The following is a 26,553-nucleotide window of genomic DNA, read 5'->3' as shown; positions in this document are numbered from 1 at the left end:
CGTGCGAAAGCTTCCCTTAGAAGACGAGGGCAACGAACTCAACAAGCATAGCGCACAAGGCGGCGGTATCATTGAGGGCAAGAAGCTAGGTCTGGCTCGCAAAGCCTAGTTGATTACCGTACGCATCTACAACAGCTCGCCCAGCAACAAGAACCTTTACATCCATGAGCGAGCGGTACTTAACGAGTTTAGTCGCTATCCTGGATGAAATTATACTCATTCTAATAATATATTTATTTACAGCAAGAGTAAGTGTTTTGCTATTCTTTATCCTTTACTATCGCTACTATTACTTTCCGGAAGTATTCACTTCAATCTGTAACATGCCTGGAAAAGCAGCGCGCTACCAGCCCCTGGTTGTAGCTTGATTCGGAAACTTTCACCTATCCACCGTTCCCCGAGCCTCCTTTTATATCAAGTACGAAGCCACCGCTGCGATAGCGAGTACGCCTGCCATACCAGCGGCGATATTCCTATTACCACCAGAGACAGGCACAGTGCCGGTTCCAATAGCAGTGCTGGTGCCTGTGGGTGCAACAGCGGTAGAGCTCGTCCCAGGTTGGCTAGAGATAATGGTGAATGAAGCACCAGAGCACGAAGGTGTAGTTACTGCAGAGCGCGTCACGATGTCATTCATCGACGAAGGCGGTGGACAGGCGCTGCAGGTAATTGTAGACTCGGTTGCTGCCTCAGCGCCGTAGAGAGCTGTAGAAGTACTATATATTAGCATATGGCTTCGGCGGATCTCTCATCTCATGGCGATATGGACTTACCAGACAAACCGGCCACGATATAGGAGAACTTCATAGTATCAGGGAGGTGACTGAAACGACAACTTGGTTCGTAAACAACCAATCACAGAGTAACAATCTCAGGATCTGGATTAATAAAGTGTCGAAGCAATGGAAATGAGGGAGTGGAAAGTTACCAAGATAATAAAAAGGATAATAATGACCAAGCTGTCCAAACACTGGCTTAAGTATCAGGGGGTACGTTTCCCTTGCTCAAGCTGCATAACGGGAAACAAAATCAGCCGCACAGAGCCATCAAGTGGCCGATGAATCCTTGTCAAGATCAATCTCGTCCTTCCCCCTAAGGAAGAAAACTAGTCTATGTGATATCATTATTGGCCCAGGCTATGACCAAAAAGGGCCTGGCAGGCGGGCACCGGGGAGTAACAGATTTCAGATGTTATTCAGATACCGGATCTTTTAGAGTGCATACCCTTCTACAGGCAATTATACCTAGTCTTACGTTATAATCTCCCATAAAGGCTAGATGCCACCTACGTGTAAGGGCCATACGAAGGCGTGCTGTTCTCATTGTCACCGTACTCGCCCTCCTCCAAGAAGCTTGATATTAGTTGTTAAGATTTATGTGGGCAAAAGTCAATTACGACAAGAGGTCTCTCTCATACCAAGTAGCGCTGGTATTCCTTGTTTCTCAGTACGATATAGACGCTAGTCTAAGCAAACAAGGGCAATCAGATTGTAATTACTCCCGGCAAGCGTCATAAACACCACCCACACATGTACTCACGATGCGGACTTGCGGTTATCATCAGTAGGAGTCTGACCGCCAGCCGCTGCCAGCCCTTCTTAGAACGGAAGCCCAGCCATCCGAGACATGTGGAGACGGCAGAGATGAACCAAAGGGCAGATCATCTCTTTTTATTGCAAATCGCCACGCAAGGATCTTCTACTCCGGCCATCTAGGCATGGTTACTAGTGTCTCGGGGCAGCGTACATCCGCTCATTAGTACGACCTGCGGCTCAAGGGGGTTAATAATGTTGTACTACTGGGCACCCGAACTCTCGTGGCCCGCTGTTGTTGGGGCGCCTGTCAATGATGTCATTCGCGAGCGCGCCTTCATCGCCCGGGCCGTATTAACTGCATGGGGAAGATTACACTTTTCCAGTTCGCAATTGCCGTAGTACCAACAACGCTGGATATTCGGGACGGGGCTGGGAAAGGGTTGTAATGAAAAACAAACCGCACATCTCCCTTACATCGACCCATAACAGCGCCAAGGCTACCTTGCTTGCCACTACTACCAGTGATGCCTCAAAGTCGTGTCTAGTAGTCTTTATGATATTATAAACGGTAGCCGCGATGATTTATTAATGTACTTAAGCCTTCCATTTCTAGTTCTACATCTCTCTACTTCCTCCACAAGCTTCTTTGTCTCCTCCTCAAACAAGCTGTGTGTATCAATACCTCTTCCGATTGGCCCATTATTGTTTAATTTATCACCATGTTCTTCTCCCAAGCTGCTATTGCTTTGTTTGCTGCTGGCATCGTTGCCGCGGCTCCAGCTGTTGAGAAGCGTGCGGCTATTACTGATGGTAATTAACTCTTCCGTCTTCAGTACAGATAGGGGACAGAGAAAAAGTATGTGCTTTTCGTGACGCTTTTGCTAATACTGTTTGATTAGCTGATATACTCAACTATGCCCTGACTCTGGAGCATCTCGAAGATACATTCTACCGCCAAGGCCTCGCCAACTTCACGCAGGATGACTTCGCCAAAGCTGGTTATGATGCCACCTTCTATGGTAATATTCAGAAGGTTTCTACAGACGAGAGTGCTCATGTCTCCTTCCTAACTTCCGCTTTGAAGGGTATGTCAAAACCCTCCCACAGTTCTTGTTAAATAGCGAAAAACCCCAAGACTGATTTGGTTCTCAGCTGCTGGTGCTACTCCTGTCAGCGCGTGCTCATACAGCTTCGGAGTGACCGATGTAGCGAGCTTCTTAGCTACGGCATCCATCCTCGAGGGTGTTGGTGTCTCTGCTTATCTTGGTGCGGCTGCCGATATTATGAGCAAGACCTATCTCACTGCAGCTGGATCTATCTTAACTGTTGAGGCCCGTCACTCTTCCTACCTACGCGCTAATCTCAAGGAAGCCCCATTTCCCCAGCCATTTGACGCCCCTTTGACTCTAGATGAGGTGTATTCATTGGCCTCTGGGTTTATTAGCTCTTGCCCTTCGAGCAATCCACGCCTGCCCATAAAATCCTTCCCTAGACTACAGCTCGCTCCCGCGACTGCCATGCCCCTCGCCCCTGGCTCCACGGTTACTCTTCTCACTCCAGTAAGTCTTTAATAAATGCGCGGCTCCCGCATCACGGCTGTTGCTGCAACTTATTATCAGATTGAATGCTTATTTTCATAGGGTTACACTCTAAAGGCAGATGAAGGAGCCCAAATCTACGCCGCCTTTATTGCTGTCACTGGTCCAACTTTTGTTCCTGCTAAGGCTGTCAATGGTGGCTTCTCTATTACTATTCCCAAAGGGTTCGCTGGCCAGACCTATGTTGTCTTGACCACTTGTAATGAGAGTGTCTCTGATGACACCACTGCTGCTGGTCCTGCCATCCTTGAGGTATGCTTAATCTATGTCTAGATGATTGTATCGACCTCATACTAACAACTACAAGATCTCAAACTGAATGCAACAGTAATTTTATATTACATAAAAAAGTTTATTTATTCAGTTTATTATATAATTGCCGTGTGCTTTTGTTGGCTACTTGGGTACTTTTAAACAGGTCTAACAACCTGTATTACCGCTCATAATAATAAATAAATTTTCTTACGTATAACTTGGAGAACACGTGAAAACAAACGTAAATAAACCGACGATCTGGCAGTCTCCAGAACCTGATTGTCATCAGCGGCATCGACATCAACTCCGTCCTGTTCCCTCTCAACCCGTATCTCAGCTGGATTGTCATAGTGTCCGGATTGGGAGTCCATATGGAAAAGCTTTCTAGTGGCGGCTTAACTCTCGCCGAGGGTGCTTCGTTAGACCAGTACAGCTATTCCCAGCCATGGGAGATCTCCTTCCCCCGCGCAATGATACACGCAGACCATAGCCGACCACACTAAGAAGGAAATTACTGTAACAATGCTCCGTACCTGTCTTTGTGGGATAGGGTGTCGGCAATATGGTTGCTCCGCACATCCCCCCCCCCCCAAAAAAAAAAAAATCGCCCCCAGATGTCTCAAAGAATTTGCTGTGCATTGCGGCATCTCTGAGACATACAGCACTTCTATTATTATTACATCTATATAAAGGGGTCTCTTTATTACTTCACTGAGACTGGCTAATTGGTTTCAACGTGCTATTCTGTTTACGGTAACCACCCACCAGTCGCTGGCTAAGCCCGCATATGCATACCCGAAGTCACTTTCGAATGCACTTTTTATGAAATACTTATATTGTGGATTGGTTCAATGGATTTAGCCAACAAGAGAGGGCAAATGGCTGTAGATCATTTCCTTTGAGTTGAAAACTATTAAAACTCCCACGCCAGGTAGCGCTATGAGAATGTAGCTTCAGAACTACTCCACGTCAAATTATTGACGTGTGCACCAACAAACATTGGTAAAGTATCCGCAGTTTGGTACCAGGTAGGCTTTGCCATACCATCCCAGATCTCCCTGCCATTAAAGATGAGGCCTTGAAAGTCGACGAATTCTATGCTCCGCTCATCGCTATATCCCGCCATGATTGACATGACCTCCCCTGTCCCATTATAAGAGACATCCTTAATCTTAAGGTTCTGAATACCCCGCCCTGGCGCTGTGTTGTACTTCGAGTTAAAGAACACTTTGAAGTTGAACAACATGCCAATACGAAAGTCCTCAATACGAATATTGTCAATCGTAACATCTTTGATGAGGTTTTCGTCTCCGCAATTAATGGCTATGCACCCCATATAGTCAACTTGCGGCTCCCGGTGATCCAATATGTCGATATTGGATATAGTAACCCCCTCCATGATCTCCGGATCGATTGGGTTACCATGGATTCCTATGTGGATTGGATGGGCAACGTCCGCCCAGAGAGCCGAATCTCGAACGGTGATATTCTTTGAATCACCAATATACCCCCAGCGATGCTGATACAATGCTATACAGTCGTCTGAGTTCCTCATAAAGAGCTTCTCAAGGATAACATTAGTGCTGCAAAAGACATCGATGCCGTCACCCCACTGAACGCCGCTAATAGATCGAACCTCGCTAACAATGACATTATCGGCCATGCCAAGCGTAAGAGAATAATGTGTTGGATTGAGAATTGTTACTCCTTTAATTTGGATATTCTTGGAAGATTCAACCGTAATTGAAGCGCTTTTGTAGATGACTCCTCGTCCGAGAATAGCAGCATCGGAGGAATTTTGGAAAAGAAAATCACCGTTTACCACTGCACCTGGAGCGAGGTATACAGTTTCCCCCGCCAAAACTTTGACTGTCTCGTTGAGTACATGGTATCCAGCTTCATAACGACGAATGGATTTATGGTTGTGAGTAGGAGGCTTTATGCTGTTGATGGCGCCAAGGAACAAATGAAGGACATTGAAAACATCTCCATTCACTTCTACAACGATGTCTCTTGGTTCAAACAAAGCAAGATCAATCCGTCGGCCACTAATCTTGGCATCAATTCCATAGGATAGCGGGCGTATTCTAACAGTGTCGATGGATGAGAAGATGTTGGAATCTGGAAATATGGACAGCGTCACACTTGTACTGAAATCGAAGAGGCCAACTGAAGTGTGATGAATATTCGCGTGCCCAGTGGTGGCGTTGATTTCCTGGACTGGTGTGTCGAATAGTTCCACTTCTTGCCACGCGGAGTGTTGTGTAGACCGAACTTTGACTTGAAAAGTCGTTGATCGCGTGACGTTGTTAGGAATTTTGAAGACTTCAAGCGCATTCCGAGTTGATTCCCTGGTTGTATGTGCTGGGGTGATTGTAGACGCAAAGCCAGTGCTGCAAAACCATGAGAGGGGTAGAGCCCACTGGAGAGTGCTGAAGAATCTCATGTTCGCTGAAATATAAGTCGTTGATTTGCATGCTGTAGACACATTATGAAACCTCTTTCCCTCCGAAATGTTATGTTTGCTTTATGCTATTTTCCTCTTCTATTGTGGTCCGCGATTTATTCCGCTGTTGACGATGCTAACTATATTCACATTCACGGCTGCACACCCTTTTTGCTATCATGTACTCCATACACCCACTGGTAATTACTCACTTTGGCGAACCCCGGAATAGGCTCCGGCCCGCTCCCCGACCAGTGGCTATATTTGCAGTACCATCGTGCTGAGTTACGCTGTAGTTCGATTCTGGAAATTGATTGCGGGAAGGTTCCCCGCACGCCAACTCCAAGATCTGACGAACCACTCAGGTAACGTAGTTTAAACTGTAAATCTCAGCTTGTCATCTAAATAATATGTAACTGCTTTTGAAGCCTTGTAATCGTACAACGCATAGAAGGCAACTGAAAATCATCTACCTCTTACCATCCCCAAGGTCATTGATTTGTTCTCATATTTGCATCTTTCAAACAATAGGTCCTTAATCGACTTTGGATTCCTGCCTGGTAGCATGGCCGAGGAGCAGAGCTTGCTTGCAGAGCCATTTGAACAACTTGCATCCAGGTTGAAAGCAGTCGAACAGACATGTTTTCTTTATCCCTGCTCTTTAATGATGATCATAATTCCAATGGGCAATTCGCAGTCTGTTATCCAAAGCGCTGCAAACTCCGGAGATTGACCCGGAGGAATAATGGGGAGCTGCCGCTAGAAACACCGGAGATGTCACCTCACCCATGCTAAACTGCCGCTACTTGCACGGGAATTTGATAAATACGGTTTTATGTATGATTTCGTTTTACTTCATTGATGGTGCATCTTGTTGATTAGGACATAATTGGAAATGTGAAGTCCCTCATGGTCGCACTCCACAGGGTAGTAGCGTTCATCTTCGCGACGACATTTGTTGGGACTGCATCCGCCCTCATTTCATATATATCAACTCTCAATGGTATATATGACTGGCTGGAGAAATGCCTTTGGAAATGTACTCTGCTCATTATCCGCTGCCGTAGGACGTATCATGCCACTACTGCCGCGAGGAACGAAACTAGGGCCAGGACATTTCAAGCGCCCTGGCATGTGGCATTCCCATGACAAACTCGAGCTAATGCAACAAAAAAAGGTAAAGTAAAGTGCGGTGAATAGCCATGGTCTCGGGGCTTTGAGACTTTGGCAGCCGACTCGTACTCCTTGGTCAACTATACTTTGGAGGGAGCCAAAGCCCGTAATCTCACGTAACTACACTGCTTTTTCTCAGTACTCTCGCCGGGCGCATGGGGTACTAATTTAACCAATATTCTTACCCCCGATACAAGCCTAATCGTTGGCATTGATGGAGATGTTTTTGTTACTGCTGCAGAGATTGTGGCATACTTTTATGTCTATTTACAATTGCAAATAATTAGACACATTGGGTTAAGACAGCAGAGGCTTAGTCACCTTGACGCCGTGGTAGCATTAATGGACGAGGCAGTAAGTTTTGGGAGAAAGCTCCGAAGCCTTGAGTACGACAGTACATCCTGCGGCCAGAGCAGCTCCTATGCTGCGGCTGCCTAATATTCGAGGGTTGTTCCACGGCGAAATGAGTAAGACTGGGCCAATGGCTTGCTTCATCACAAAGACTCGTTGATCATCCTCGCTGGGAGGTATTCGCCTTTAAGCACTCGACTGATGCTACTGGCAATCTCGCGAAGAGCCCTAGAAGCGAGTATAGAACCCATAGCCCCATAGCCAGGCATGCTAGAGGTCTCGATTGTCTGTAGCACATCTATCTCATCACTGCGACGCTCAATGATATTTGCAAACTCGAGAAGGATCTCCCGTCGGTATATGTAGCTTGAAGTGCTTCATGCTGGGAATGCGCCTGCGGCTGCTTCGACTGCTGCCTTGGCGTCATTTGCATCAGCACATTGGGCGTAATGCACGACGTTGCCTTCTGCTGCATTGATGACCTCGATAACTCGCTCTTGTACGATGGGGAGCGCTCGACCATTGATCCAGAGGGGCACAATATGTTGTCCTTGTTCTTCAACGACTAGAGACATGCTGATTCCAATAAAATTCTTCAGTAATGATGATGTTTTGCAAGGGTATATAATAAGAAGGGGAAAATGATATGGTACAGGTTAACAGACTTGTATTCCTGCGAGCCGAATACAGCTTGAAAGGCGCCCTTATATACCCCATCGTCTTCCTTCTCTCGGTAAATTCCTCGTCTGAACCTTCATCAACGGCTCACATTTAGCTAACCCATGCTTATTAGCCTCAGGTCGAGAGTGGAATTGACTTTGATGCGGGGTGCGATGCACTATGCTTTTCTGTTACTCGAAGAGAATACTACTACAGCATAATTCGTAGTAAACTACGACGTTTAACGGCCATAAGCTGCGTAATCGATAAAAGACGAATATAAAATAAATTCGAAGAAGAAGTTCACTAAGTGTATGTTTGTGTATATTCACCTAAGCTCCGTACCCGATGCGGAAATAGAGGATAGGCGGTGGGAATTTACCGCGGGCTGCTCGGCGTCTCTAACCTACTCCCAACTCTTGCCAAGTATTCGAAGTATTTCCTCTAATTGTGATAATTCCTAGCTCTGAATAATATCCTATAACAAGAGGAATACAATCGACTATAGTATATATCCTGAATTCGTCGACGGAGCCACAGGAAAGCAATTTGAGCCATACTCTATCCCAACCTCACAAATTTCATTCTTCACATTTTGTCTTGTCTTGTCGCGTACGCAATTCGGAAGGTGCATTGCACTTTTACGTTAAAGGTACTCGTTGAACCACCCGATGGCTTGCAAAAATGCTTGCTCTTTGCTAAATCTGTTCAGAGATTTAGTCAAGTCTCCTCTCACAGCGAATCCGTGGGCGACGCCGCTGAAGAGGTTAATTTGATACGGCTTTTGAGTGCCAATGAGAGTATCCTCAGACTTATGCCTGAGGTCTCTGGTGAAGATGTGATCAATTTCTGGATTTGATTTTAGCGTTGGAGCATTTTCATTAGGCTAGTAGTGCAAATGATTACCTGCAGCCGCAATAGAGAATGGTTTCTCTATACTTTCGAGTTCTTCAAATGTTATATATGAGGGATGAGCTGCATAGCCAACATCCAACTTTCCTTCTTTGAGAAATCGAGCAGTATACTAGATGAGTTAATCGTTACAAAGAGTTGTTATCATGGGGCAAATGTCAAGGAGGAGAAATAGCAACCGTTGAAGAGAGCAATTATTGTTATATAGACCTTACCTTGCCTCCAAAGCAGTACCCTGCGCCTGCAATTCTCTCTATGCTTTGATTACTGCGCAAATAGTTGACAATTTTGTCAAGAATCGGATCGACTTGTGTCGGGCTGTGGCGTGCTGCCCAAGACGGAATGTCCACAGACCCAGTCTCAAAGACATCGAGGGGAAGGTTCTCTCCCTCCAACAAGTCGGGGAGCAAGGCAAGATACCCATTTGCGGCGAAGTCATCAGCCAATAGCATGCTGTTGTGAGATACCCCAAAAACGTCACTGATAACAATGACTGCTTTCTTTTCTATCGCATCGCCTTGAGGACGTGCAATATACGTCTTCACTACGATAAATCTCGTTAGTGACTGGCTATCTAATCCAAAACACGAGAAAAAGAGCGGTAAGCAAACCTCCGTCAATCAATTCTTGGGAGCCCGAAGGGGTGCCTTCATGCTTGAAACCGGTGAAGCAGCAAGGCCCGGGAGGATTAGAAGCCATGATGTTGGAGAACCTTTCTGGAGAGACCGCCCAGCGATTGCACGACCAGTAATACCGAACTGAGATGAGCTGTATCGGCTACAGCGTATTGTTCGGGGGGGCTGGTTGTTTGGGACAAAGGGCCATGAATTGTTCAATACCGTTGAGTCGAGACATGCTACTTATAAATATGTACAATCATCCTCTATATGAATCCAGAACGAGAAGAATTTCATTGGCGGGTATTTGCCGACCAAGACATGGACTTTGAGTGGGACAAATGCCACTCGAGTGGCGTAACCATTGGACCCTTCCGCCGCGGCAAATGGACAATTGAACTTTGCAAGCTTTTTGCCGCGCTATATGGACAATTGAACTGTGCAAGCATTTTGCCGCGGTAAATGGACAATTGAACTTTGCAAGCATTTCGCCGCGGTAAATGGAGAATTGAACTTTGCAAGCATTTCGCTGCGGGATCATTTGGGTTGAGATGGTATAAGAAATGAGGAGTCGTAGAGTACTTAATCTCTTATATTGCTGGCGGTCGCCACCTGGAACTATATCTTTCCGTATTTTCAGTTCCTGAACCTTTATCATTCAGGGAAGAAGTATCTTTCATGTCCTTGTTTTGTGTTCAAAATTCGAAAAATAATCATGGGCTCCAAATCAGCCTACCAACTCTCTGATCAATGGCTTGGAAAACCAAGACCTGTTCGTGTCGTTGTCATCGGTGCCGGTATCGGTGGTATTGCAGCTGTGAAGCTGTTTCGCGAACGATTTAAGGACCGGCCGACAACCCTCGTTATTTATGAAAAGAATCATGACGTCGGTGGTACTTGGCTAGAAAATCGTTACCCAGGGTTAGTTCGTGGTGTACATAAAGATTTGATCCAGTTTCATTAATGTTATTACGCAGCTGCTCATGTGATATTCCGGCTCACGGGTATACATATTCGTGGGAAGGAAATCCCTCTTGGTCAAAACCTTACGTTGGGGCTGAAGAGCTCTTTGATTACTTTAAAAGCCGGGCTCAGGCGTATGGAGTTTTTGACCATGTTCACCTAAATCACCGTGTCATTGAGGCAAAGTGGAACGGCCTCAAGGGACAGTGGTCACTCCAAATTGAAGATGTTACAAATTCAACAATTATTAGCGATGAGTGCGATGTGCTGATTAATGCTGGGGGGTTTCTCAAGTTAGTTTATAAATCGTATCATACTCCTTTCTACTAATCATTCCTGCTAGTAAATGGAAGTGGCCAAATATCGACGGCATCGACACCTACAAAGGCTTCTTAGTCCATTCTGCCGCCTGGAATCCCGATTATTCCTTCGAAGGAAAGACAGTCGGCATCATTGGCTCTGGTTCCTCAGCCATCCAGATTGTCCCGAACATTCAAAAGCGTATGTTCACCTTTCCGTCCACTATTGCTTCCATACAATGGGGGAAAACGCTATTTGGCTAGATACTTAAATCTCAACAGAAGTCAAGACGATGGTCTCTTTTAATCGATCACCGACATGGATAACTCCAGAATTCGCGGCAGAATTTGCTCCCGAGGGTCGAGCTTCCCTATTCACGGAAGAACAAAAGGCGCAGTGGGCTAGAAGCCCGAACGAATTTCTGAAATTTCGTAAAGAGATTGAAAATTCGGGCAATAAATTCTTCAGTCTCCAATTTAAAAACTCTGCGCTACAAGAAAAGCTATTTGAGACTTCACGTGCAGTAATGGAAAAGAGGCTGGGAGGTAAAAAGGAACTAGCATCAATGATGATTCCCTCTTTCGCGGTAGGGTGTAGAAGGTCATTAGATTGTTTTCTTTTCTCTTATTTTCTTTCTTCACAAATTAGAAAGCTAATGGATACGTTAGGATGACACCCGGTTTTGGATACCTAGAGGCTCTTGCTTCTGATAATGCCACTGTCAGAAGCGATCCAATCTCTCGCATTACACCCAGCGGTATAAGAATGGCTGACGGCACTCAATTTGACCTGGATGCTATCATCTGCGCTACGGGATTTGACAACTCTTATCGCCCAGCATTTCCAATCATCGGAGAAAATGGAAAGGATCTTCGTGAAGAATGGAGAGATGAACCGCGCTCATACTTGTCCGTGGCTGTAGCAGGCTATCCGAACTACATCAGTATGTACACTGCTAGCAGGTTTTAACGTTCCATCTTCAGCTGACATTTATACTTTCCCCAGTGGCTACGGGGCCTAATTTCCCTCTTGCGAATGGATCTCTCATCGCTTGTTTAGAACAAACTCTGCGATATGCTTTCGATGTTGTTGAGAAGATCCAGACTCAGGGAGTCAAATGCTTGTCACCGTCCCCCGAAGCAGTAGCAGAATTTCAGGAGCATAAGGATGCCATGATGGAGGAACTCGTATGGACCTCATCTTGTCGCTCTTGGTATGTTGAGAACCCGTTGGCGAAAAATCTACCTCTAGAACTATTATTCACGTATTTTCAGGTATAAGAACGGTACCATCAATGGTAAGGTCTGGGGCCCATACTGCGGATCAGTCCCTCATTTCATAGAGCTTTTGAGTCAGCCACGTTGGGAGGATTTCAAAATACAATATCAAAGCCAGAACAGGTTCCAGTATCTTGGTATGGGGAAGACGTTTCGGGAGGTTACGGGGGGAGATTTGTCATGGTATGTTACGGAGCCTGGAGCGAATCAGGATAACCAAGCAGGCCGTTAAAACCATAAATATCAGAATCTCTGGTTGGATACTAAGCTCCTATGTCATTGCGGTTTCAATATCTCATATATTGATTGATCTATATCATGACAGAGAAAGTAAATGGGTTACAATGTCTTCGACTTTGACATTATTCAATAACCTGAGCGGCGGCAGACCCGACTTGAGATGGCCAGGCGCTCTTGACATGTGATATTATATCTTTCACGTTGCCTTGTGAGTCACTCAATTGAGATACTGAGCCACTATGAAACCTATCGATCATCTCCAGCTTTGCTAATGCCAAAGCATAATACTCGCGCGAATGCCGTACGAAGCCAGTGCGGACCGTCTGATCGTCTTCGTATGCTGAAGGCTGGACTGGAAGCCCAGCTTGAGTATTGTTGAAGCGTCTGTCCCAGAGCGCAAGCCACTTCTCTAAGGAATGCAGCAGTGACATGGTCGCATTTGGTGAAGATACACATGACATTTGTTGGCAGAATATAATGGAATGTATTGCTATAGGACTTCCAATTAGTCATGTCAAGAACCAACGCCTGCTGAAAGTTCATACCTGAAATCAAGATGAATCCGCCTAGATCTGTAATTACAGGTAGAGAGAGATTCGTTGTGGAGTTTGTATGACACAGATTCTGAATGGTGCCATAAATATGAACATCTCTTGAGCTCAAATACCTGGTATCTAGCTGTTGTACTGAGTTGAAAAATTCGTTCCCGTTCTGGCTATGGAAACAGACATCAGGATATGGGAACGGAAAGTCCAAGTCTGGGATGGTGACGCGAGGAGGAGTCTTGTGGAAAATGGTAAAAGCCGTGTCAAGAAGGAATATGAAAGATTTAGTACTATATGCGCTGTCGTGTTAGTCGTTAAGGTCTCTGAAAGGAAGGCGATAAAAACGCAGATGTATTATTCCCGTACCGAATAATTTGCTCCTCGATTATGAAATCGCTCCATTGATGCAATGTGGTGGCTAAATCAACACCCATTGATACTACAACCGAAGAGGGCATTAGATCTTGAGAAGCCTGGGCAACGTATGGATATCGAAGCTTCATAATTCGTTTCCTTGCGGAATCTGTCCCTTCCCATGTCTGCAAGACGCTTATCAAGATGGCCGCTTGTAGCAGTCTGAGCTTAGTATCATGAGTCAAAGCGAATTCATTCCCGCTGACATCGTCCTCTTGAGATAACCAGGGCAGCATAAATATAAGCCTCTCAGTTGAATCCAGCCATCTACGCGCGTTCTCGGCGTCCTGACGATCTACAGAGACAAAAGCACCTATAAGTGCCATGACCATGATTAACTCAGCCGGAACTTGAGAGGCTTCAAATGTGGACGGGTGGATGATGGGACAGTTCGAATGCCATCTCTTCCAGTATATGTCCAATAGCCTGCGAAGACTCTGTGGATTGAAGAACGCGATGCATTGTTCACCGAGAGACTGGGTGACACCCTTCGGCAAACAGGCATCAGTGTCCGATGAGTGTAAAAGCTTCTTGCAGATCGCCTTGGTCTGGGTCAACAGCGGATCGAACAGCCATTCCACAGCTTTGTTGATTTGCCTTGGCTTTTCGGGGACTCCCCAAGAGTCGCTGCCGATGTCATAATCAGCACCTAGTAAGTCGTGGAAGGACAAAATGTCATTCAAGTTCCAGTCGTCGCTTCCTTTTTCTGGAGTAGTCAAAAAATTGAAGGACTGATTCAACCCATCGCAGGAAATGAAATTCATGAGAAACTCGAATTCTTCTGATTGAAAAACTTGCATGTAAATCCACCTTGCTGTCTGTTGTGCGCTTGGTCCATCCAGATGAATGGCAGGTGTCGAAACCGCTGACATTGGCAACGACGGGGGCGTTGAGATCGTACCCGGTCTCATAGGAGCTGTAGCATCCTCTTCTCCTTCAACAAGGGCTCGAATTGCTCCTAGAGAAACGGCTTCGTCTATCCAACTGAACGCGGCAGACTTGGGCGTCGCCGTCCATTGAGAGCTCATTCGGCGATACGAGCATGAGCAACCCTTTAAGGCACAAGTTCCGCACGGTGACTCAAGATTACAGGCTCGCTTACTCGCAGAGCACTGATCGCAGGCCCGCCGTTTCCTCCCACGCAGTTCAGGACTGGGGATGGGCTGTCCTACAGTCTTCCGGAGTAAACATGATTTCCAGTGTTTTCGCAAGGAATCTCTAAAGAAAGAATTTACGTCAATGAAAAGACTCATTTTGCGAATATTGATTGATGAAAGCCTTTACCTGCGTGTGAACTTCAATAGACAATATGAGCATTGAAATGAATCATCGCTGCTGTCTATCGTACTGCGTCAGCGTGTTTTCAAGGGCTTCTACAAATAAGTGAAAGATGAATACTTACGGGAGCGTTGATGCCTCTGCAAATGCGCCGCGCGCGTAAATGAAGAGGAGCAGATACTACAGATATTTTTTTGGCTTTCCATCCTGAATCACTGTCTGAACTTTTCATCAGATGCTAGAGATGTTACTGCCATTACCTGGTGCGAAAAGAGCTATCGAAATCTCCAAATCGATTACGATGCCGGATTAAAGGGTGGGAAGAAAATAATTTGAGGAGGCACACTAACCCCCGGATTTCCCCAGGGCTAGAGCAGCGTTGCGGGGAAGAAGCCTCAGGAACTACACCGATGACAAACAGATTACAGATCGATCCAAAGCTCGCGTGAGGGGCTAAGAGATCCGGCAGCTTAGTCAATTTTACCCAGCGGTGGCAAGACCACCTGGAAAGTGCCATCGTTGCGGCGTACGACCCAAACGCTAGAGATAGGTTTAAGCATTCATGGTCGGGGAAAGACATCCAAACAGGCGGGTATTTCCCGCAGTCCCGGTAAATTTCGACCTCTACCTTCGGCTCCCGCGGTGAATTACGACACGTGGATGACCAACACTTACGAATTTGCAAAGGCATAGTAATAAACATGCAAGTTCTTCTCATCAGGATGGGCAACAGCGACTCAAATATAAGAGTGGTAATTCGCGTTCGATTTGCTTCATGACTCGTAAATCTAATAGATCAGTCCAGCGTTTCTCCTAATCATTATCCTTGTGTCAACACTATTCACAGATTAGCAACATCATCTCCACATACAAAATGGCGAAGAATTTGAGTACTCGAGCGGGACTGAAGTCTAAGTGGCCACTTGCGGCGGATCTGACTGGCTCTACTCAACCCTTGCGTTTTGAAGGCGAGGTAGCTGATGTCATTGTGTATGGAGATATTCCAACCCAAATTGATGGAACATTCTATCGCATCTCCCTGGATCGTTTCATGCCTAACGAGCACAACATTCCTATCGACGGCGACGGCTTGATTTCGGCGTTTCGCATCGAAGACGGGCATGTTGATTTCAAAATTAAATACGTGGGAACGGAACGATATCGGTTAGAAAGGCGCGCTCGAAAGACCCTATTTGGCGTATTCAAGAATCCTTGGTCACATCACCCATGTGTTCGTGCAGCGGCGGATTCGACGGGTAGCACCAATGTTATTCGGTGGGCACAGCGGTTATTGGTGCTGGAGGAAGCCGGCAACCCCCACGAAGTCGATCCCGACACGCTAGAGACTTTGCGTTATGATCCATTCGAGGACCAAATCAAAGCGAAGGCTTTCACTGCCCATCCAAAGGTCGACCCATTCACGAGAGAACTCGTCGTGTTTGGGTATGAAGCCAAAGGCCCAGCAACCAAGGACATTGTCACATGGTCTCTTGATGAACAGGGACAGAAGAAAGAGGAGCTATGGATCGAAGCGCCTTGGTGTACCATCATACATGATTGCGGCATCACCGAGAACTGGCTCATACTAATGATGTGGCCCTATGATGTCAACCTCGAAAGCATGAAGGCTGGGGGCCCCCATTATACGTATACCGCTGATCGCCCTGCTTGCTTCATCGTTGTTCCTCGCCGTAAAAATCCTCCGATTGCTGGATGGGAAAAGGGAGAGTACCGATTTTACAACTGGAAGCATTGCATGAATATTCATACTGCTGGTGCATGGGAAGACTCAAATGGCAATCTCTACATTGAAACCACGCGAGTACATGGCAACGTTTTCCCTTTCTTCCCCCCAACGGATGGCCAATCTGCTGGTGCTGGAGAAGCCAAAGCCGACTTTGTTCGTTGGAAGATTGACCCGTCTCAACCATCCGACTCTTGGTTGGAAGACCCGACCCTTGTTTTAGACCTGCCCTGCGAGTTCCCGCGAATTGACGAGCGGCTGACGTCGAAGAAGTATAATATCGTGTTTTTGAACGTTTTCATCCCTCAGAACGCAGATGGTTCAAAGAATGTATTTCAAGGCTTGAATGGCTTGGCCATGATCAATACGCAGACCGGGGAGCAACAGTTTTATTATCCTGGTGATGACTGTTTCGCACAAGAGCCGACGTTCATTCCTCGTAGCTCCGATGCTGCCGAGGGAGACGGCTGGATTATGTCACTTATTGAGAATCGCGTCAGCCAAACATCCGACCTTGTGTTCATAGACACTCGAGATTTTACCAAGCCAATTGCTATTGCTGCTCTTCCATTTCGCATCAAGTCGCAGGTGCATGGGAACTGGGTTGACGCGAAAGATCTAGGACCCCGCAAATCACTGGTTGATGTGCCTGCGGCCTGGCCATTGTCTAACAAGGGAGACTTGGAGCCACTGTGAAAGAACCAGATCAGCAATCAAGACACAAATACAAATTGCTTTTGCATTATGTTTTGAATGACTGTGATAATAACTGGCTTTATATTTTTACCTTGGTAGAACTTTATTAATGTAAATTTCTATTCACTTTCGCAACCTGCTCTTTACTTTTACTATTGGTAATTGATGAACATCCAGATTTACTAACCGAATGACAGACGCTTCTTTATTTACAGTCTAAGACCCATACTCAAATCCATTTTGAGTTACTGTCGCAGTAGCCGTTGGAGGTGTAATTGTCGATGTAGCAGTACTAGTCTCAGTTATAGTAACGGTATTGGTAACTGTTTCATAGTTGATGTTTGTGGCAGTGACAGTGTCGGTATCTGTCTGAGAGACCAAATTGGTATTCGTAAAGTATGCCGTATTATATTCTGTTGCTGAGACAGTATCGTAGGCAGTTACTGTAATAGTATTATACTCAGTGACTTCATTTTTAACAGTACTAGTCACTGTCGCATCGTTATGGTGGGTGGCGGTGACGGTCTTGTAGGCTGTCTTTACACTGGTCTGGTGTTGGGTTGTGGTGACAGTCTTTTGGTTTGTCTTTGTGACTGTCGTTGGTTTGGTAACTGTGACTGTCTTGCATTTTGTTACTGTGGCCGTGATGATCTTTGGATGGGCAGTAGCTGTCTTGATAATAGGGGCGACCGGTTTAGTAATGAGGCATGAGCAGGCTTTGCTGACATCTCGAGGATCATCACACGGGATATAGTCGGGGAACTTCGGCTGCGTGGCGGCGCGTTTGGTAGGCTAAAGGGGTTTTGAGATTAGGATCATCCGCCGGATTACAGCAAGAGGAAATAAAAACTTACAGGAGGATTCTCAGAAGGGCAAGCTAGATCTGAGAAATAGTATTGGGTGGCTTCCTTCCTTGCATTTATTTCTCTGTAGTTTCCAAAGCGTTACTCTTCATTGTCTTGGACACGAGACCGAAGGCAAAAGGACTTACGCTGGAGCGCTATAACAAGCGCATTGTCCCCCGCCATAGCCAAAGCTAACAGCGCCGGATACCGTCAAGCAGAACGCCTTACAAGAGGCGAAGTTGCCAGAACCACCTGGACCGGCGGCCAAACTATACTGGGCTGTACCATAGCCAGTAATGGAGCAATGGTATTGATCTTGAAATGAGGTTAGTTTCAAATGTATATGCTAGGAATTCTTTTGGGCAGAGGATCACTAACTCGTGGTGATAGTTTGAGTAGGAGTCGGGGCGCTGTAGAATGTTAATGTTGTCTTGTTCGTAAAGTCTGTTGAGAGGGAATGGGTAGCTTACGTAGAACTAGAATCAGGTATTAGTATTGAGTCTTTTGGGGGTTGTCTGGCTAATAAAATACTTACGTTATTGTGACTGTTGCGGACTCAGTGTCAGTAGCTTCCTCAGTCACGGTGCTCGTGATCTGGTTGGTAACAGTATCTGTTACTTCAATAGTAACGGTATCAGTGACTTGCTTCGTGGTGTCAACCGTGACTTCCACTGTTGCTGTTCTTGTCGCCAGAGCCGTAGCAGTGTTGGTAAGATCGTCCGTGAGTGTAATGGTAGCTCGATCTGTCTTGGTGTTTGTGACCTGGGCAGTAATTGTCTTTATTTGGGTGGCAGTAGACGTGTCTGTCACTCTGGCTGTAGCTACTGTAGTTTTCTGTGTGGTGACTGTACTGGTCTGCCGAACGGTAGTTGTTTCGATGTCGTTCCGAGTGGTGGTCTTTCGAATTGTGGGTGTCACTGTTGTGGTCTTTGTGCTACGGAGGTAGGTGGAGCAGAATGGCGATGCTCTGGCCTTGTTGCGCTCAAGGGCCAAGTAGTTTCGGTCATTCTTACAGACTGTCCGGCTTTTTAAGCAATGGTCATGGTAAAGCGCTATTGCGAGATCTGGGAGGATAAGGCTGTTATATACCTGGATAGTTGTTTGACCTCTTATCGGCGCCAGAGGTAAGGAGCTCGCCATTAATGTCATACTTGTACTCAGCTTCGTTGTTGCTTGCTGGCAATGCAAGAACGCAAGCTGAAGTGCTAAGCCATAGCAACGCTGCTTTGAACGCAACCATTGTGGAAGAGAGAGCTAGTGCACAGACGGAAAGATAAAGAACAGAATCACAAAATCTCTACGTAGTGGGTACAAAGGAGAAGACATCAAAGAAGGAACTGGCCTTCTTTAAGAGACTGTTTAAAAAGCATAGACCGCCTCTTGCATATGTTATGATGGCAGCGATCCAGACTTACCGATCTACATGCTCAATCTCCGGTAATCAATAGTCTTGTTGCCCCTGTCCTTCAGCTGATTCTAGATGGCTCTGGACCCACCTAACGTCAGGTTTTTTTTGTAGATCCCGCGTAATCGAGGCCTAGATTCTCCAATCATTGAGCATTTGGCGTCTACGGATGCACTAGTATCCCTCAGCTACCACGCCGGCGGCACCGACTAGGCACTAGGCCGTTTTATTGACTCTGCCAACTCATGTGAGCTCAGCTCGAGAAGCCTCGCTTGGCATTCTAAATTCGGCAGTAATAATAGCAACCGTGTAACAGCCTTCATGACTTATCTAGCTGACAACTGAACAGGCGAAGTGACCAACTTTTTGTCTGTAAATATCTCGTGAGTTTGAGAGTCCAAGATGACATCTCTCTATACACAACGGCAGCAGCATGTACCTTGGTATTAAGTTTCGTGTAGTTTATGTATCCGCAGTGTTTTGGGAAAACACATATTCAAATAGTTGATTCCATAATGAAGTATCCGTGCGGCTTAACATCTCTCAACTGCTATTAGTGTCATAGTGACCTCAGACCAGAGTCAGCCTTAGATTACTTCTAGAACTGAGATCCCCGGGCTCTATGGTTTGGCAAAGAGATGTCAGACGAATCTCTCATTCTCATCCAAGATAAATCATGTAACTACTGTAAGCTCTATCCTACTTACTCTATATCCTATTATCAGTTCAACTTGAATAAGGAATTCACCTGTCGCCTTCCCCTCCGTCATACTTCGTAATATCTAGATTTGGCGTGCCTGTATAAGTAGCAAGCATTCCGATTGGAACCTGTCATTCACGATTTCTATTTCCCAGTCTGACTCAGGAGACCGCATCTTCAAAATAGATATTACGCCGAAGCCTTCTTTTTGTTTACAGAGCGGGAATATACCATAGGATGCAGTTTGGTTACTTTGTCGAGCTTGGATGAGTTTCTTGTAAGCAGGGTTAATTACAGTCTTGTATGGAAAGACGATTAGCATTAATTTGCACAGAAGAAGTAAATTGTATATGTGATAAAAGAAGCCGTCGTTTCTATGTTAAATCTTCCGCTAGTGGCTGATACGTTGATGCTACTACTAGTAAATTTGCGCTTAGGGGGGTATTCAGAAACGATAACTTGTATATCTTCGGTTGATCTATTAATTACTAAGACTTGTGGCTTTATGCCTTTTAGCCAGTTGCTAACACTAATGATAACCCCTAGAGATATATTAGGTAAGTTGAGACAACTCTGCTGAGTTTAGTACTCACTTGTGAATTTTGCTCAACTGACAAAAACTATTGAAGACCTTTATATTTATATATATCTTCTATAAGATCTAAATCACTAATAGAAAACCTATGTGTTTTTACTTAAAGTAAAATATTAATAACAGATCAATGTAACAAACTAGGTTCATGTAGTAGTCTCAAGTTCCTTATTCTCAGGACACAAATTGGTAGTTTAGGCATATATTATTATAGATATCAAACTATCCCTACAGCCCTGGACAATGTGTAAAAGATCCAAACTCTACAGGTTGGCTTCATAAGTTCCAGCAGTAACGCGTTTCCCACGGCGTCCGTTATATCCATAGGTGCAGCTAACAGATTTCCATCCAGAACCCCATGCAGACGCGCAGTTGTTACTTCCATAAGCAGTGTATCCCATGTTTCCAGAGGCGTTAGGTCCTGTCCACCAGTAACAATCACACCAAGTGTAACCGTCACAGTTTGCGATGTTGGCGCTATTGGAACCCGAAACAGCCCAATTGGTCAAGACTCCGTTTGAGGGCTGGTTAAACTGGCCAGCGTAGTTGGAGCAGCCGCCGTCAGTATAAGCATTGAGTTGGATGCCAGCGGAAGCGGAGCTGATGAGGCCTAGCACACTAAGTGCAGCGAGCTTGGTGTTGAGAAAGGCAACCATGTTGAAGTTATTTCCGTTGCTGGTAGGGAAATATTTATAGGTAGATTGGTTAATGGGAAGCTTGAGAAGAATGTTTGGAGCTGACTTGAATTATTGAGGGTGAGATTGTAATGAGAATGCTTTGATCTAGAGGAAACAACAATTCACACAGAGTCATAATGCTTCTTTTATAGTTTTTGTTTAAGACAAGATTATAAGATATAATATTTTTCCTATCCTTGAAATGGATAAACTTGCTGACTCTTGACAAAGATAACAGGAGCTTATTGGTGGTCTTCGGAATAGCCGAATAGACCAAATTAAGAAGGTATTTAGCTACATGATTCGTAAACATATAGCGTTGAGTATTCTAGCTTCCCGAATAGTCAATATTCCCACTTAAACTGCATTAGGGATTATAAGTACTCCTTACGAGCTCTCACATTCATGAACCTCAATAGTATACGCTCCTATAAAAGATAAGTCACATTATAATACGCACCATAGTATTCAGTAGCATTGTATATAACTCCCAAGCGCGCTTTATTTCCAGTACGCTGAGAACTATTATTTAGTATTAACCATAGGACATTCATAACTTACAGTGCACGATCGCTATTGGAAAGTATTATTGTTTTTTCGCATTAAGGTTATTCTAGTCAAAGCAAGAATATTCCTGAGGATTTCTTTCAATATAGGTAGTTGATACAAATTCTCGGTCTCTCTACGGATTATTGCTTAACTTCTGCGCAGGCCCTTTCATTCAATAGTTGTTTACCGAAGGAAATTCATAGGTGGAAATTATAGTAGTAGCGGTCAAACTTGGCCCACATCTGTCAATAAGGATGATTTCTTACGTCAGCCCAGTGATTTCAGTTTTTTTTTACTTTTGGGCCACTGGATTACTTGTCTTGTCCTAGTGACAGCTCTGTTTCATGAACTTCTACTTTGTATAATACTCTTGTTAAAGGGGGAATACGAGATTGGAAAGTGGGTATGTAGAAATTTTCCAATTTCAGTACTAAAGGTAGCGAATGGTTTTCTTTTTTCTCCTTAGGCTCTAATACAATTTGCCCGAAAACTTACCAGAGCCTATGAACCAGCTGGCTTCACTATAGGTAATCCGTATAACCCCTGTAGGCTATGCACTGCGCTGAGACAGTTAGCTAGCTGATGTATCTTTCGGCAGTTGTATCTGGACGTTTATCCTCTTTTCCTTTGTTGGGTCTTTTCTCTTGTTTCTTTTTTGTATATAAATTACTTTTCTGTAAATTCTCAAATGGTTCTTGTACTTAAGCTGCTATGCCCGTTGTCTATGGGAGTATGATCAAGTAAGACAAGAGTAATAATGAGCTTTAATTAAGATGCTATAGGAAGGTTATATCTTATGGTCTATCCTAAATTCATACGTTACTTTATACACTGGTGTTATTGGTTAAGCGCCTGGAGTAATTCTGGGCAACAGTGGATATCAGCTGATTATTAAACCTGAAAACAGGGGTTTGCTATTCTCGTACGAGTACTTGTTCGCTAGATGACTGTTGATGAGTTAGTGGGATGATAGATGTTATATTATTTCCGGTTTTATCCGGAAAGTCAAACGTTGAAGTAACCAAAGCAATGCATTGGGAGTTCTACATCACTAAGTAGTGTAAGTAAAGTAGTGCATTTAGTAAATCCCCAATCCAAGTTCCTTGTGCAATTGGGGTTCTCTTCAATATTTCACGTTACAATTCTGCTATTTCTGGCAATTCATTCAATATAGAAAATGAGATCTCTTTTCTCACTGTTTCATCGAAGCCACTTTGGCCCATCACTCCCCAAGCGTTTTGGTATTATCTCCCACCCCACACTGCATCCTTCTATTGCTGCACTATGTCTCACGGCTTCCAAAAGACCAAAGCCACTCTCACAAGCTTCTAGGTACTCTTTAACATCCTCAGCGCACTCATAGTCATTGCACCGAAACCCACTTGATCCTGGATACTGTCCTAGGCTGCGGAGATACTTCATTATGCTGGCAAAAGATAATCGACCTGCCATGCTCCTCCTTCTCCCGACTGGCGATACAGGGATGCAATGATTCCCGTGACAAGCAGGTACCCGCCGGCGTAATCGAGGATTTGATATGGGAGTGGTCTCGCAGCCTCTCCTGCTCCGAACTGTGCAGCCTCTGAGACATTTATTCCACTACAGGTTTGCACCAGTGAGTCAAATCCACGTCTGTTGGACCACGGTCCAGTAGGGCCAAATGCGGACATATTCGCTATAATGATTCCATGATTAGTCTTGACAATCTCCTCTGCAGATAGACCACGACTGGCTAGGCTTCCGGGACGAAGCCCCTGTATGAATACATCCGCAGATTTTACCACTCCTTCAACTCCTTTAGTTGAACAAGATTTTGGGGCCTTGTCAATGTCTAGCTGGATTGTGCGTTTTCCCCGACCAAAACCCCGATCCATGGTTGGAAGAGCGGGGAGGCTGGGCGAAGTTACCCATAGCACATCGGCACCATGGGCTGCTAGAGTCTTACCAGCTAGAGGAGCAGCAATCACCCGACTCATCTCTATCACGCGTAAGCCCCTAAGACACTTATCGCTACCTTCCGGTATATGCGCTGGCAGCCCAGAGTATCCATTGGCCAGCTTCTTGAGTAAAACTGGGAGATTGGAGATCACCTTGGATTGCGGTAATAGGTCCCATTGTTGATAAGAGCGGAGACTGTATATAGCCAGTCGATTCTCAAGGATACCAACTGACTCAAGGTCAATGCTTGCCCATTTTGCGGTTTCTTGTGAGACTTGCTGCCGTGATGCGTCTTTGGGTAATCCCAATAGCTCTAAAGCGCCCTCCGCGTGGTTTGGGAACGAGTCGTGGATCCGTACATATCCGTCTAATGTCTTATGGAGGCCACCTACTAAGCCCCATGGAGACGGAGCGGGTTTTCCATTGAGCCTATAGAGGCGCTCAGACTTGCATTCAATGACTGCATGTTTCAGTGGAACTTTAACCCGAGGAACTGGGACTTGGTTGCGGATTGCATGGATCTGAGCAGCCGCAAGAGCTGACAGTGCAATTGAACTCTGAGCCAAGATGCCATTTTTGTAAGAAGATGGTAGAGCTGGCGAGTCGGATGCGTCGAGAAGCGTGAGAGAATTCAGTGCCGAGGATGGCATACCCATACCTTCCCAGAGCTCTCTGACTACAGCAAGGGCTGTGAAATTTTGGCGATTGAAGCCACTGCCGACATGGGCAACACCATTGAGGTGGTATTTTCGAATTGGTCCTTCGACCAAATTTATATCGACAAAGATTTCGTTGGTGTAAGTGTCTTTTGATGCAGGCACGTCGATTTGCAGTAACGGCGCATGTTGCTGAGTTCCTAGCGTATCACGCTCTCCAACACTGCCTTGGGCCCATGGCCTCTTAATTGTGCATTTCCAAGCGAGAGCAGGCTCAAAATACATGTTAGTGAAGATTTCTTTTTCTGTAATTCGATACAGCCGCTGGATGACCTCGTTGGTCAAAAGGTTGGCACTCTTGACTCGCTGGTACACAGAGGGGTTGTCAAACATGACATCCAACGTAAGTTCAAAGGGACCAGAGTTTTTTGATCGAATGATTCGTGCGGGTTGGCTTAGATTTGCTGGACCGCTGGGAATTTCTTTATGAGCTGTTAACGTTAGCGACCTATGGAGACCATGTCCTTCAATATGTCACTTACAGATTGGTGCAAGAACGCCATTTTCCATTTCTTCATAATTTTGATGATTTAAACCACTCAGAGGATTCGGTAACTTTGTCGAGCTAATGTTGTGATACGTAATTGGGAACAGTGATGCCTCTTCCCCAGCGAGCAGATCCACGAGATAATCCACGCTAAACTTAAAAACTACACCTGCTTCTTGCTCGTGAGGCGAAAGAGGGCTTGCAAAGTTGCCTGTAGTTGCCATCTGGTCTTTGTATGCAAAATGTAAAGTGGAAGCCCTTACGTTGTTGGCAATGGTATGCGACAACTCTTGAGTCGGCGCAACTACCTCGCCAAGGATAGCAATTTCGTGAGGTGTGGCTTGGGCAGTTTCTAGTGGTCCCATGACACCATTCTTACCGTAGACATGGTAAATCAGTTGACATTTATCTGACTTGTCGAGTTCCGGGAATAGACCTTTGGTGTATGTTCTGACACGCTCCAGAAAATTATCAATCTGGCTGATGAGGATGGGGTCGCGGATGCCTCCGATAAAGATCGTTCGGTATCCCAAATGGGTAACTCCTTCCAACTTAATCTGATATGGCGTCTTGATAAATTCAGCACGCGAGACGCGGCACGTCTTTTCCGTGATTTGCTCGTATTGAGCTTTGTTTAACTTTAAAACACCTCCCGGATCCGGCAACACATCAGGTCTCGTCTTTTCGTAGAGTGGGTGAGCAGCCACTGACAGCGGTGTGCAGCGTTCTTCCGGGGATAGAGGAGTTAAATCAAATGAGTCTTGACGCATCGTAGAGATCATGGAGCGGCCTTTGGGCAAGGCGCAGTTGCCGCCGCACTCCATGATCTTCCCCATATGCCACGCCACGCCGTCTTGGACTCCTCGAGAGAGGCAAAAGGCAACAAATGGGGCCGGATCATATGGTTGCCCACTGAGAATAATATCGGGGTCGTTCTTTAGTGCTTCGAGATATCTGAAAGTCGGTAAGCATACGTTATACTATGAAGAATCGGGGAGTTGTACGGCTCTGCTCCTATTTGGGCGACAATATCTACGGCCCCGTTAATAGTTTTAGGCAAGAGTAGCTCGACAGGGCCACAAGGTCCTATTATTACTGCAAATCCTCCTTTTATAATAAACTAAGTTCCTATAGGGTTAATATAAAAGGAATTCCTAAGGGATAAACCTTATATTAAGTTTATATTAGTAAATAAGCTAAGCTAAATTAATAAGTAATTAATAAAGATAAAAAGGTTTATTTATATAATTAGTAAATAATATAATTATAATATAATTAAATATTATTTTATATTTATAATTAATTATTTAACTATTTTAAATAAGTATTATAAAATAAATATATAATTTAGTATTTACTTTAGTTTACTTTTAAAAAGTAAATATTTTTTAATTAAGTAATTATTTATTAATATTTACTTTTAAAAAGTAAATATATTTATAATTAATCCTAAAGTTTAAAAATAACTTATAATACTTACCCTATAGGCTTAATATTATAGTTATATATATATTAATATTATATTCTAAATACTTTATAATTACCTAATTAATATATACCTAAATTAATTATAAATTAATTTATTAATAAAAAATAAGTTAATATAAATTACTTATTAACCTTTAGTAATTTATAATATA

General features: G+C 44.8%; 9 protein-coding genes across 9 annotated transcripts; 3 read left to right on the top strand and 6 right to left on the bottom strand.

The window, feature by feature from the left end:
* Window positions 1-2,173: 2,173 nt before the first annotated feature.
* Window positions 2,174-3,406, top strand: V8C40DRAFT_284693 (ferritin-like domain-containing protein; the record flags this gene model as incomplete). Its single annotated transcript, XM_083222196.1, has 4 exons — window positions 2,174-2,345; window positions 2,435-2,620; window positions 2,688-3,094; window positions 3,191-3,406. Exons 1-4 carry the CDS (start codon window positions 2,255-2,257, stop codon window positions 3,404-3,406), a joined length of 900 nt encoding a protein of 299 aa, XP_083067207.1. The 5' UTR covers window positions 2,174-2,254.
* Window positions 3,407-4,314: 908 nt separating this feature from the next.
* V8C40DRAFT_284686 (pectin lyase fold/virulence factor) lies at window positions 4,315-5,834 on the bottom strand (the record flags this gene model as incomplete). Its single annotated transcript, XM_083222195.1, has 1 exon — window positions 4,315-5,834. The coding sequence occupies one exon, from the start codon at window positions 5,832-5,834 to the stop codon at window positions 4,326-4,328; it is 1,509 nt and encodes a 502-aa protein (XP_083067206.1). The 3' UTR covers window positions 4,315-4,325.
* Window positions 5,835-8,664: 2,830 nt separating this feature from the next.
* V8C40DRAFT_278554 (alpha/beta-hydrolase) lies at window positions 8,665-9,629 on the bottom strand (the record flags this gene model as incomplete). Its single annotated transcript, XM_083221078.1, has 4 exons — window positions 8,665-8,867; window positions 8,925-9,042; window positions 9,146-9,474; window positions 9,542-9,629. The coding sequence occupies 4 exons, from the start codon at window positions 9,627-9,629 to the stop codon at window positions 8,665-8,667; spliced, it is 738 nt and encodes a 245-aa protein (XP_083067205.1).
* Window positions 9,630-10,262: 633 nt separating this feature from the next.
* V8C40DRAFT_284682 (flavin-containing monooxygenase) lies at window positions 10,263-12,319 on the top strand (the record flags this gene model as incomplete). Its single annotated transcript, XM_083222194.1, has 7 exons — window positions 10,263-10,468; window positions 10,525-10,803; window positions 10,854-11,011; window positions 11,095-11,410; window positions 11,479-11,753; window positions 11,816-12,023; window positions 12,085-12,319. The coding sequence occupies 7 exons, from the start codon at window positions 10,263-10,265 to the stop codon at window positions 12,317-12,319; spliced, it is 1,677 nt and encodes a 558-aa protein (XP_083067204.1).
* Window positions 12,320-12,449: 130 nt separating this feature from the next.
* V8C40DRAFT_271389 (fungal specific transcription factor domain-containing protein) lies at window positions 12,450-14,314 on the bottom strand (the record flags this gene model as incomplete). Its single annotated transcript, XM_083220268.1, has 3 exons — window positions 12,450-12,817; window positions 12,873-13,162; window positions 13,239-14,314. The coding sequence occupies 3 exons, from the start codon at window positions 14,312-14,314 to the stop codon at window positions 12,450-12,452; spliced, it is 1,734 nt and encodes a 577-aa protein (XP_083067203.1).
* Window positions 14,315-15,049: 735 nt separating this feature from the next.
* On the top strand, window positions 15,050-17,004 carry V8C40DRAFT_284676 (carotenoid oxygenase; the record flags this gene model as incomplete). The annotated part of the gene is made up of 2 exons (XM_083222193.1): window positions 15,050-16,953; window positions 16,984-17,004. Exons 1-2 carry the CDS (start codon window positions 15,439-15,441, stop codon window positions 17,002-17,004), a joined length of 1,536 nt encoding a protein of 511 aa, XP_083067202.1. The 5' UTR covers window positions 15,050-15,438.
* A 94-nt stretch (window positions 17,005-17,098) lies between these two features.
* On the bottom strand, window positions 17,099-19,148 carry V8C40DRAFT_259087 (uncharacterized protein). The gene is made up of 7 exons (XM_083218874.1): window positions 18,939-19,148; window positions 18,385-18,865; window positions 18,320-18,325; window positions 18,228-18,259; window positions 17,996-18,164; window positions 17,859-17,931; window positions 17,099-17,796 (listed from the first exon to the last, which is right to left on the bottom strand). Exons 1-7 carry the CDS (start codon window positions 19,087-19,089, stop codon window positions 17,221-17,223), a joined length of 1,488 nt encoding a protein of 495 aa, XP_083067201.1. The 5' UTR covers window positions 19,090-19,148; the 3' UTR covers window positions 17,099-17,220.
* A 1,601-nt stretch (window positions 19,149-20,749) lies between these two features.
* Window positions 20,750-21,373, bottom strand: V8C40DRAFT_259085 (uncharacterized protein). The gene has a single exon (XM_083218873.1). The coding sequence runs from the start codon at window positions 21,200-21,202 to the stop codon at window positions 20,810-20,812; it is 393 nt and encodes a 130-aa protein (XP_083067200.1). The 5' UTR covers window positions 21,203-21,373; the 3' UTR covers window positions 20,750-20,809.
* Window positions 21,374-22,810: 1,437 nt separating this feature from the next.
* V8C40DRAFT_284669 (CoA-transferase family III domain-containing protein) lies at window positions 22,811-25,764 on the bottom strand. Its single transcript, XM_083222192.1, has 2 exons — window positions 24,909-25,764; window positions 22,811-24,857 (listed from the first exon to the last, which is right to left on the bottom strand). The coding sequence occupies exons 1-2, from the start codon at window positions 25,747-25,749 to the stop codon at window positions 23,194-23,196; spliced, it is 2,505 nt and encodes an 834-aa protein (XP_083067199.1). The 5' UTR covers window positions 25,750-25,764; the 3' UTR covers window positions 22,811-23,193.
* Window positions 25,765-26,553: the final 789 nt, after the last annotated feature.

Source organism: Trichoderma camerunense (assembly GCF_050948025.1).
Source record: "Trichoderma camerunense strain CBS 138272 chromosome Unknown V8C40scaffold_32, whole genome shotgun sequence".
NCBI classification, from domain to species: domain Eukaryota; kingdom Fungi; phylum Ascomycota; class Sordariomycetes; order Hypocreales; family Hypocreaceae; genus Trichoderma; species Trichoderma camerunense.
The sequence above is the reverse complement of the archived record's forward strand: the minus strand, read 5'-3'. Positions and strand labels throughout refer to the sequence as shown.